This window comes from Sarcophilus harrisii, chromosome 1, assembly GCF_902635505.1.
Source record: "Sarcophilus harrisii chromosome 1, mSarHar1.11, whole genome shotgun sequence".
Taxonomy (NCBI): Eukaryota; Metazoa; Chordata; class Mammalia; order Dasyuromorphia; family Dasyuridae; genus Sarcophilus; species Sarcophilus harrisii.
This window is the reverse complement of record NC_045426.1, coordinates 229,420,860-229,432,851: the sequence shown is the minus strand read 5'-3', so window position 1 is coordinate 229,432,851 and position 11,992 is coordinate 229,420,860. Positions and strand designations below refer to the sequence as shown.

Genomic DNA, 11,992 nt, shown 5'->3' with positions numbered 1-11,992 from the left:
CTTTTGTGGAATACAGTGAATTGTACATAGTAGACAGTTAATAAATGTTTGTTAAATTGAATGGAAAATTGAATTATTGAGCATGTCATATATAAATGCACTATATGCTAGGCTATGCAGATCCAAATATATTGAATCTAGTCTTTGTTCATAGGAATGACATAAAATAATCTGTTTTCTGCCAAAATAATACATATCTATATCCAGGCAAAGTTTGAAAATACTGACCACCAGAAGCATGAAATAAATAAGTTTCCCCCATGCAAAAGATGATTTTCTGCCATTAATGATAAGTGCATTTACAAAAAGTAATATTTTAAAGTGGTCGTCATTGTATTCCTCTGTATATTATGTAGTCTAGTCTGTTTTATATATAGTATACATGGTATCTATATTGTATATAGTCTGTTCCTATCTCTGATTTTTTGTCTTCTTCCTAGAATTACTGCTTATCGTCTAAAGGAATAATAATTACTAGGAATAATATTGTACTTGCGAAGTACTTTACATATTATCACATTTTATCCTCAAAGACACCTTGAGAGATAGATGCTTTTCCCCTCCTTGATTATGAGTAATATTTTATTTCTTTTTATAAAAGTAATAACAAGAAATAAGCTATGGACAATCATTTGGTTCTACCATGTTAAAAAGACTGTGGCAGGTTTATAGGAAGACATGACAAAATTTATACAAGATGAACAAATATGCATGTGTTGAAGCTTCAACACAGAGATGAGAGCACAGATTTGTTGGGTTATTGAAATATTAACATTCAATACAAATAATAGATCATTTATTTATTTGTATTCATTTATATTATTTTTATATTTTATTTATATATCTTATTTTATTCTGAACTTAAGAAATAAAACAATCATTTTCATAACAGAGTAGAATAAAAAACTGCAAATCTATAATATACAACTTGCTATTTATTCCTTTTAAATATATTTCAAAGTTATTTCTTTCCTGCCCTCCCTATAGTTCTAAAGATGCCTACCCTTAGACACAAATGTATGTAAATTCATTCTATACATACTTCTATTTATCAGTTCTTTCTCTGAATGCAGATAGTATCTTCCTTCACATGTGCTTTGTAGTTAATTTGGGTATTTATAGTAGTTAAAATTACTTAGTTGCTCAAAGATATTCTTAAAACAACATTGCTATTATTGTATACAATGTTCCCTTGCTCTGCTCATTTCATTCCTTATTATTTTATGCAAGTCTTATTATCCGTGTTTTTCTAAGATCATTGAACTGTCACATACCACAACTTGCTCATCCATTCCCTAACTGACTAGCATCCCCTCAATTTCCAGTTCTTTGTTACCACAAAAAGATGCTATAATTAATTTAGAACAATAGGTTCTTTTCCTTTGCTCCCTAATTATCTTTGGGAAAAAACCTCTGAGTATGGCTAGGTCAAAGAGTATACAAAATTTTATGACTCTTTGGGCGTAATTTTAGATTACTCTCCAAAAAGGTTGAAACAATTCACAATTCCACTAAAAATAAATTAGTGCTCTATTTTTTTCTATATTCTCACCAACATTTGTTGCTTTCCCCTTCAGTCATTCTAGACAATCTGATAGGTATAAAATAACATCTCATTTTTTGCTATTGGTTTTAATTTGCATTTATTTAATCAATAATGATTTAAAGCAATTTTTCATAGGACTAAATTACTTTGTTTTTTCATCAGAAAACTGCTTGTTCATATCTTTTGACCATGTGTCAACTGAGGAGGTAGGTGCTAGTATTATCTCCATTTTACAGATGAGGAGATTGAGGCTGCTGTTAAGTGACTTGATCAGGGTCATACAGCTAGTAAGTGTCTGAGGTAGAATCTGAACTCAGAGCTTCCTGACACACTATGCATTGCATTCCCTGGCTTGAGAATTTGTCTTAAAAAATTGAGCTATTTTAGAAGTTCATAGTATTCCACAGAATCATATAGCAAAGATACCTCCCTGAATTTAATGTGAGCCTCAGATTTTTTGGTTTAATAGATATGAAGTTGATGGAGTTAATTGTTTCTTCTGGTTGGGCTCTAATCTTGTCTGACTTAAACCTTCTTTCAGGATTTCTCAAAGTATTACTAAAGTAAATCAATGCTGAGTCATGAATAAGTTGATCTGTTCCATCTATTAAACACTTAGAAAAATAGAATTATTATTCATTTACACAAAAGGACCTATATGTATACACAACCCTAGGATGTAAAATATATTTAGAACTTGGAAAGAACTCATGCACATATTTTTTCATTTTATGGGCATAGAGAAATGAAGCAGAAGGTTTTTCTTCCAAAGATAATAACATTTCAGGTAGCATGCTTTGAAAGACTGATATATTTTAGCTTGATTTTTTTTTAAACTTTAAATATTCAATATTTGAGAATTTTTCCTCTCCTTTCCCCTTCTTTCCCCACTATTGGGTTTAAGTCCCTGTGTATATAAGAAGGGGAAAAAAAAGAGCATCATCTGATATATTTGATATCAGTCACCATCAGAAGCAGGATTCTGGACCTCACAGTTTGATGGGCTGGACTTTTACCATCTTTTGCTCTCAGGCTCTTTTGTATTTTTAACTTTAGTGTTCAATATTCAGAGACCTCCTCTGTGTGTGTGTGGTCCTCAACTGTTCATGAGGAGATGAGGTACATCTTGCATTTTGGCCACTATTTTTGCCAACAACTAAGCTGAAGTACTGGCAACCAATGGGTGCCCAGAACAGGTGTAATTTCTGACTACTTTAGAAAGGAAGTCGTTGAAAACTTGTCAATATTGTGGGCACACGCTGACTTTGAAGGATATCTCGACCCATGCTGAGTTAAAGTTGCTTATTTTGAAAACAGGCAATGGTGTTTATCAAAGCCTGCTCCATGCAGAGGCCCACAATGGAATGTTAGATGTGTGCTAAGGATAAGAGGCAAGATTTCTCAACAGCCTTTAAGAGATCAGCACAAAATATCCAAAGGTACTACCAGAAGTTAAATGCAAGAGGAAAAGCAGGATGAGTTTGTATCTCTGTGCTAGCAACAAAAATACGTGTTATGGTTAAATACAAACATATTATGGGTATACTTTGGAATGTAATTAGATGATGGGCTAGTTTTGTAAATGACTCATTGTGTCATGAATTCATTAAAAAAATTATTTTGACAAAATACTTTTTCAGAACAATAGCATCTACATTTCCACATGCAGCACATATCCCAGAACTGAGGGAAGGAGGGGTGAGAGTGGGGGGTGGGAGTGATCTTTCCTTCTTAGCCCTTCATACCTCTCAGGAACATGCATATTCCCTAAGGTTTGGAGATAACCCTCCAAAATATTAGCTGAAAGCTTCCTCAGAAAGCAAATCTTTCCCACATCCTTCCCTGCAGTTCCTCTTTAAGAGATGTCAGCATGGCTGAAAGAATGAAGTGGCTCCACATTGTTTGTCTGAACTCTTATGTGCTTAACATTTCCATAACAAAAGTGCCACTCGACTTCTTCCCAACTAATGCAACTCGAGGGCTCTTGTCCCCCTTTAATAAAACATTGTTGAAATCATTTATTTAGAGCCCCTGGTTACTAGTGGGAGAATGACCATCTTTGTGCCAAAATATAGTGTATACAGTTCACTATTTTGTAGTAGATCATTCTGCTAGTTAAGAAATTGATTAAATAGATGCCCCAGAAAGTGTTTATGCTAATGGTGAATTACTTAAGTCACTTAGAGAGTCAAATACAAACCTTTTCAACTGTCCACCACAGGCAAATGTCTCAAGTAAAATACAGTAACTTTCAAAACCACTCCTCACTTGGACAAAGGAGAAAACCAGATGCAGAAAAAAGCCACTTTCTGACTATGAGTTATTTAGCTCATTGGCATCTCCCAGTTGTACTTGAGTTAGATGAAGGAAGATTGGAATGGATTCTTTTAAGTGTCTTATCCTTCTTGTGAAAGGATGAAAATAAAGAAGGATTTTTCTCTCTCCTTTACATGTATTGGAAATAAACTCATGGAGATAAGTTAATGATCTTCTAAAATGAAACTAAGGAGCCCAAAGTAGAAATTGCCATGGTTTTACTATGTTCCCAGTATTGTGACACATACAGTTCCTAGTATCCTTTGCAGTTTCCCTGAAGTATTTATCTTTTGAGCATATACACAATAAAATTGAAAAATTTCACTTGGATGATTCCTCTGGTGATTGCCAGTGATACTATTTCTTACCTGCCTTTACAGGTTTATCTTCTGTTAGTAGGAGCTACAGTTTGTATTGAAATGTTTTCCTACACAGAGTGGAAGAACCCACTCCATACATACTAAGTGGTTAAAAGGCCATGGGCAAGCTCAAGGATGTACCAGTTGTTAAAGTAAGAATTCATTTGACTAGCCCTATGTTTCCACCTTACATATGTGTACTGCCTGTGTACATTGCTACATATTGTTAAAAATAAACAGAGACCTTATGTTATGTCCATTGTGATTATATACAAAAGCTTTGCTGTGTTCTTGGGTGATCACTGAAGCCTGAATCTCCTTCTATTTACTGTATGGTCACTGTCAGTTCAATGAACTGCCTCCTTGTTCTCCACCATTGTCCCACACTCCCTTAAACATTTGTCACTGAGGTGCCTCCAAAGACAAATAAACTGTCACTGAGAATTCAAACCTGGTAAGTGGGAAAATTAAAAAAAAAAAAAAAAAAAAAGGCAACAAGAACACATGCTTTTACATGAAATTTAAAAAGGAGTTCCTTTTCACTCTGGAAGATCTCAGTTGGGAGTGAGGGCGTTTTCAAATCATGCTTCCATTCATTCTACATTGATTGTGCACCTACTATATCAAGGCACTCTAGAAAAAATCCTTATTGGATTCCTAGGGGTAAAGCGTTGGTCTTTTCTTCCTCTAATGATAATCCATAGCACTTTCATTTAAGGCTGCCAAATGTCCACAATTCCAACCGGCTCCCTAGAGAGTTGAAGATATTGCATATGTCAACATCTATAAAATTCTTCCTGCTTTGGAGAAGCTGGAAATATGCTGTCCATTCACTAAAAACAATAATTAAATAGCCTTTGCCTTTGATATTGTCATAAATTTGTAGACCCATCTCCTAGCTAAGTAGTAAGGTAGGTACTAGGTTGCTCTGTATAATAATTTAAATTAAAACAAACTACTGATCAGTGTTCATTTTCTCCAGGGAAGGAAGCATAAAGACTCGTGTCCTCCCTCCCCACTGGTGCTCTCTGTTGATTTATTCCAGGCAGATGCTTTTGACAGGAGCCGGTAAAATCAAGTCTTCAGTTTATTGTAGTAGTTAATTATCAGCCCTTTTCTAGTGCTAATGCCTTTTACTCCTTCCTGGGGGAAAACTGAGCCTTTTACTGGGACAAAGACAACTTTTTAGTAAAAAATGTGTTAAAATAGACTGCATAGATAGAATCAAGACACATTTAAATATATTTAAGAGTATGCTCAAAAGGATTGCAAACTCAGCGTTTTGTAAAGAGGGCTGATTCCATTTACAAGTGTCTTCAACCACCCTTTGTCCCTTCTTCCTAAAGAAACAACATTTTCAGCTTTGTTTTAACAATATGTTTACTCAACCATTCAGGTGACTTTAGATCACAGCCGCACATTATACTCATAAATGGTTATTTGATAGTACAACTATCCTGAACCTTCTGATAATATATGAATATATAAGCCCAGGTTTTAGGTTCATTGAAAAGATCCTTGAAAATAAACAAGAGGGATGAAGGAGAATTGAGAATTAAAAGAAAACTAATCCTCAGAAATGAGAGTGGGTGGGGTTGAAGGGAGATAGAAATTGGGAGGGGGAAAGAGAGAGATACAGATTTGTTAATTACTTTAGGCAGCAGAGAAATCTGGTTAAGTTTTCTCTACACATGTTAATATCAAATAAAGAGACACGAGATCTAGCTAATCTGTCGACCCCTCAGACAAAGTTTATTTGTGGTGGCTTTTAAACTTCTGATTTGCCTTCCAATCATAGCATTTAAAATGAAAAGCTTTAAATAAACACAAGGAATAGAAGATAAATAAACTTTTTTCCCCCTGCAAGTGCCTTGCTTGGCTAGGTTCAGACTCAAATCCCCAGAGAACTGAGCTCTCTCTTTTGTGTTAATGTTTAAAAGATTTTTCCAATGCCGGAGTTTATTCCTACTGCAAACATTTCTATTTACAAGGTCAAGTGTATCAGCACTCGACACAGCTTAAGAGTGTAATTATTTATCTAAGGACGTCTGAGTGTAGATCAGTAGCCCTGGCAGAAAACCAGCCTTCAGCTCATTGCTAAACAACTCTTCACAACAATATTACAAGTTCTGCTAATTGTTCCACACCTCACGCTGTTTACTTTTGCCTATTTTTTTTTTTTTTTTTTTTTTTTTGCTAGAATTGCTAACTTTACCTCAAAATCCTGGGATTTGGAGACCCATTTATAGGCTGAGATGTTATTGACATGGTTTATTGTATAAGAATGTCTAGTAGCATGGAGGGTACCACTTTACTGGGTGAAAAGAAAGCCAGAGGGAAGGGGGAGGGGAAAGAATGAGGGCTCTTGATAATCTCAGTATGCACAAGAGAAAAGATTTTATAGATATAAGAACTGTGTCATTAAATCATAAAAACAAGTGAAGTTATTCCAGGTTAAGTATTCTTACTGCTTTATCTGCAGAAGTCTAAATTGTTCATTAAAGTATCCATGGTAAGAGTAAAACTTCTATTTATGGAATTGTAAGTCTTGGTGTGTACTTTTAACTTTGGTGATGCATTTTCTCCACTATTGGCTTTAACATGAGGGAACTCTGAAAAAACAACTTCACTACATTCATTATTTAAAACTCTTTACTGATGTACACACTTAACAAACCAGTACACAAAGCCGTAGTTACATAGGACTTCTTATGCCTTCTATAAAAGACAATGTTTAAGGCAGTCTGGAAATGTATTTATATAAATCAACAACATCGTCCATAAATTCTCTTAAAAATAAGAAAGTTAACGTCAAATCTATAAAATACACTGTACATTTGCTGTCCTAGAGCATACTTCACATGGATTATTGTATTTTGTATCCTTTAAAACAAATGAAATCTGTACATTTCTTTAAAAAAGAGTAGCATGAACGTAAATTTTAAACTTTAATTTCTTTTTTTAAAAATAAATTATTTTTGAAGCATACATTTTATAAAAATTCTATATACAAGGTACAGCGACTGGTAACAAATCCCAGTTTTAAATACATTTTATATAAGATTTACCAGAGTTTAGCACCCTGATAGGAGTAGAGGCAATATAATTTCTCAAGGTACACAAAAGTTCTTGATGTAAAAAGAACAGAACAGAACAAAACAAAACAAAAATGCAAACATAACCACTAAACACCACAAAGTGTCTTTCGGAGATGGCAGTGCACCGCTCTTTTAAAACAAAAGTTGCATTGTTTAGTATCATTAATAACTTCCTACATCGGCATTTGAGTTTGAATACTGGGTGAAGGAAACGGAAAGTCAAATGTGATCTGAAACTTTTTTCTTTTTTAAATAGGAATGAAATTAGCTAAGTACTTTACTCACCATCACACAGTTTAGATTTTCCCCCCCTCCCCAGGGAGTGAAATGGCAATAAAGAACTGATCCCTGCTTCTTTAGTCACTAAGAATATTCTAGGCATTGACGCTGAGAAAAAATGAATGAATGAATGTGACTTTAATTCAAGTAGCTGACTCTTTAAAAGATTCTAATAGGTCAAACCATAAGACTATTTGCACATTACCTTAGAGAAGATTTTGCAAATAAACCTACAGCAGCATTTCAAGCTTATCTCTTTCAAATATCTCTCTGTAAGCTACCAACTATCCCAGAACTGGATGGGGTAAAACTGGGAAGAATGCACTCATCAGAACCCCACAGTCTGAGGGGTGTCTCTTTTCCTCCAGTACTTTCTATCCCCCCTCTCCCACTCCATTAACTGCCTTAAGTCTCCTGCAAAACCGGGGTTCCAGCCAACCAAGTGATCTGGAGTATCTATAATGGAACTGGAATGGGGGTGGGGTGGAGGGAAAAAAAAAAAACACAACAATCTAAGAGACTGGATTCTAGCTACTTTTCAGAAAGAGGACTGTGTAAAATAGCTGTGGCTATTGGAGGGGGACGGAGGAGAAGGTAGAAACCAGAACGCAGTTGATTAGTTTTGAAAAGAAGAGAAAAAGAGTTCAGAGAAGTAGGAAACAAAGTATCCCCCAACTCTTCTAAAACTGTTTTAAGTACCAAGTACTATTAGGATAGAGTAGAATCTAAGTACGCTGGGGGCTGCGGGAAGGTGATAGGGAAAGAGAGGGAAGAAGAAAGAGAAGGGTGGGAGGGAGACCCGGGAGAGCGGAATCGAGTGGGGTGACTGCGGGATCAATTGACCAAACACATGGAGGAACAGAGGAGCTGGGAGAAAAGGCTACACCAGCGGCCGAAGCAGCAGCAGCAGCAGCAAAATGGAGACGAGCAGAGTCCAGGCGCGCTCGGGAGTAGAGCGGGAGCCGCTGTTCCTTCTCGCGTCTCCGTAGGGCAGCTCCCCGCGCCCTCCTCCAGCTGCAGCAGCTGCTGCAGCAGCGCCGCCGCCCGGGCGATGGGAGTGTGGGACCCCATCCTCCTCGTACTGCGAGTCTCCGGCCGTTCCGAGCCCCCCACCGCCCCGCTGCCCCGGCTGCTCATCATCGTAGTCCTCATCGTAGTAGTCGTCCAGGCCACCGTCTGAGCCGCTGCTGCCGGGGCTGTTACCTAGCTCGGCCCCGAAGCAGAGCCGAGCCATGTTCTCCTTCACCGATTCGCAGATGGGCCGCTCCAGCCCGTCACAAACGCAGTCATTCAGCAGCGCAGCCTTAGGCACGGCCAGCATGTCCTCGATCACCGCGCGGCACTCATCGGTGCAGCGCAGCCCGTTAAAGAGCTTCCCGCAGTAGGTCAGATAGCGGTTTAGGGCCAGATTACATCGACTGTCCCGGTCACAGCGCCGGCGAGCCTCAGTGCAGCCCATCACGCCTCCCCCGGCGCCTCCCCCGCCGGCACCCCCTGCGCCTCCGCCGGTGCCCCCACCCCCAGTGCTCGTCCGGGGCAAGCAGGGTTCTATGGCCCGTTTGGTCGATTTGCAGTTTTCATCCTGCGCGCAGTCACAGTCCTCCAATGCTGGGCCCCTCCTGGTGTGGTTGAGCTGAATCAGGGCCGAGATGCAGTGGCTCGGGCACCGCCAGCGGGAGGAGAAGGAGGCAGAAGAGGGGAAAGAAGAGGCGGCCGCGGCGGCACCTTCCTCGCCCCCCTGCTGCTGCAGGACTGGTGCGCACGCCTCAGCGTACTGGTTGTACGCGTAGCTACACTCGGGCTCCCCTTGACACTGCAGCAGCGCCTGCCAGCAGATGAGCCTACGGCCGTGCACCAGCACAGAGCCCCGCGGAGGGGAGCCCAGGAGCAGCAGCGCCATCAAGCACAGCCAAGTGCCGGGCACTGTCCACCACCGGCCGCCGCCGCCCCAGCAGCCCAGCAAACCTGCCACCATCGCGGGCAGCAGGAGGAGGAGCGGCAGCCGCCGCCGCCGCCGCTGCAGCAGCGGCAGCAGCAGCAGCCGGACAAGAGGGGAAACGGAGGGGAGGAGGGCCACAAGGAGGAGGCACCGGAGGTGGAGTTTGTGCAAAAGTTTGCTAAACTCCTGCCAACTTTTTGCATGAGGGTTTTCATAAATCCATTCGCGCGGCTAGATTTTACAGTCTTGGTGAAGATGGTTAGGGTGCTTGGTTTGAAGGTACTCTCTGGTTGGAAAAACAAACAAATAAACAAAAAACCCACCCAAAACAACAAAAAAATTTAAATAAAAGCTGCCAATCAATCCTCTCCCCAAGAAATCGCCCCCCTCAAAAGTCCCCCGTAACCGGTGGAACTCAGCGCTGTCCTTGGCGGTTCCGGAGAAAGGGGCCGCGGTGGGGCTCCCTTGATTGCACCAACGCGCTGCAGCGAGAATTCATCTTGCTCTCCCCAGGCAGATCCGTTGTGTGGCTGAGCTGCCCGGGAAAGTTGCCCTTTCTCTCAGTCCCGGGCTTTTTTCTCTTTTTTCTCAACGTTGCGCCGGCCGCATTGCCGCTGCTCTGCTTAGCTTCTGCCCATCGCCCGCGTTCTCTGCAGCGGAAAAGTCTTCTTGTCCCTCCACTGCTCAGTCCCCTCCCCCACCACACTTCGGCAGCTCGACCCCGTACTTCTCCGAAGTCTCTGGTATCTCCGTTTTCTGGAAGGAAGGAGGACAAGAAGAAACTCTCAGCGGCAGAAAACGGGCTTGCTCGCGTCTTGCTAGGGCTGATGCTTCTCCCCTTGTCAACAAGCGCTAGGGAGCAGCTCCCCAGATCCAGTGTGTGGACTTTCTCCCAGCGAGGCTTTAAATACAAAAGTCCTCTAGGAGCCACTGCAACGTGCTTAGATCCCTCCTCATTATGCATGCATGGAAAAGCAAACAAATAAAAACATTAGCAACGCTTCTTCTCCTTGCAGTTCCCCAGTCCCTCGCTCTCGGCAGCTCCGGCTTTCTCCTTTTCTCCACTCTCTTTTCGCCCTTTGCTCGGCCCCCTTCCCCGACTTTTCGAGATACTATTGGTCATGCCTGTTGTTGTTGAAACTTTTTTTTTTTTAACTATCCACTAGAGCGGGGCTGGGGAGGTGGGGGGAGGGAGGACGGGGGATGGTGGGCCGCTCACATTCAAGTCTTGAAAGGAAAGGCTTAAGGAGACTGACAGCAGCCCCAAGGAGCTCCTCCTACTTTTAAGGAGGCTCAGAAATGTAGTCCCTACTCGTGCACAAACGAATTTGCAAGGTTTTGCTTCGGGCAGCTGTTTGCATCCGGCAAAGCAACCGGGCTTTGGATTTGCTTTGAATTTGTTGTTTTATAATTCTCCCCGGCCCCATCTGTGCCTTTTTCTGGGTCAGGAAATCAATTTAGTTTGCCGATTTCCCCTCACTGAGTCATAATCATGAAATAATTATTTTAAAAATCAGCGGAATTCATTCTCGAGCTTTTGAATCATTAAAAAAAAAAATAGACACAATGAATAACACTTTAATTAGATGTATGCCCCGGAGGCGTAATGCTTCATTTCCAAAAACAGTGCTGCCTTCGTCTATTTGCAGTTTTATTGTTTCGCCATTTCACTAAAAAAAGAAAAGAACATGTTTTTAGAAAGGAAGTAGAGACAGTATGTATACATTAAAATGTAAGAAAAAGAAATTAATAAAACAATAAAGTAATAAAATCATCTTCAATGTGAAATATAAAAAGTGACGAGATAATTTAAAATTCTGATCATACTAAAAATCTGATGGTTGTCAAGAACATATCAGAGTTGCACGAAGGACTCAACCAGGCTTTCATCTACTTCAGTTAATCTATGAAGTGAAATGTTTGATCGGGTTTGTGAAATGAAGTTCCTTATCTGTCCTGCAGGGTAGTTAGTAGATTCTTCCTTTGGAGGATCCTTGAATTTTATTGCTACCTTAATTTCACAGCAACACGGTCTTTGACCACAAGAGGCATAGGGAGCCCGCTGCCTGTCAAAACCTGGCTTTTTTTTCTCCCCTGCACTCTCCCTCCCTTCCCCCTCCCCCTTCAGAGTATCAACTCCATCTGTCACAAAAATTAGAGCTAAATCTACTTTCCAGTACCAGAGGGAGCTTGGGTTCCAGTGCTTTGTGTATTGCTGTTTGCCTCAGACCACATGTAAGTTGAAATTGAGACCAGAGTCCAAGCAAATATAGATTTCTGAGCTTGAAAAGCACCATCTTTATTTTTAGATCTTTCTGATTTCATATAAATAAACTGGCTTTGCTACCTGAAGAAGCAGAATAAATGTTTTTAAATGCATAAAGCAAAATATCATAATTACAAAGAAAAACATTTATACTGAAACACAGTTAAATACATATTTTTAAAAATTCAC

The 11,992-nt window shown here is 40.2% G+C and overlaps 1 protein-coding gene across 1 annotated transcript; it reads right to left on the bottom strand.

Moving 5' to 3' along the window:
* Positions 1-6,855: 6,855 nt before the first annotated feature.
* GAS1 (growth arrest specific 1) lies at positions 6,856-9,669 on the bottom strand. Its single transcript, XM_023495720.2, has one exon. It carries the CDS (start codon positions 9,571-9,573, stop codon positions 8,479-8,481), a length of 1,095 nt encoding a protein of 364 aa, XP_023351488.2. The 5' UTR covers positions 9,574-9,669; the 3' UTR covers positions 6,856-8,478.
* Between the last annotated feature and the right edge of the window lie 2,323 nt (positions 9,670-11,992).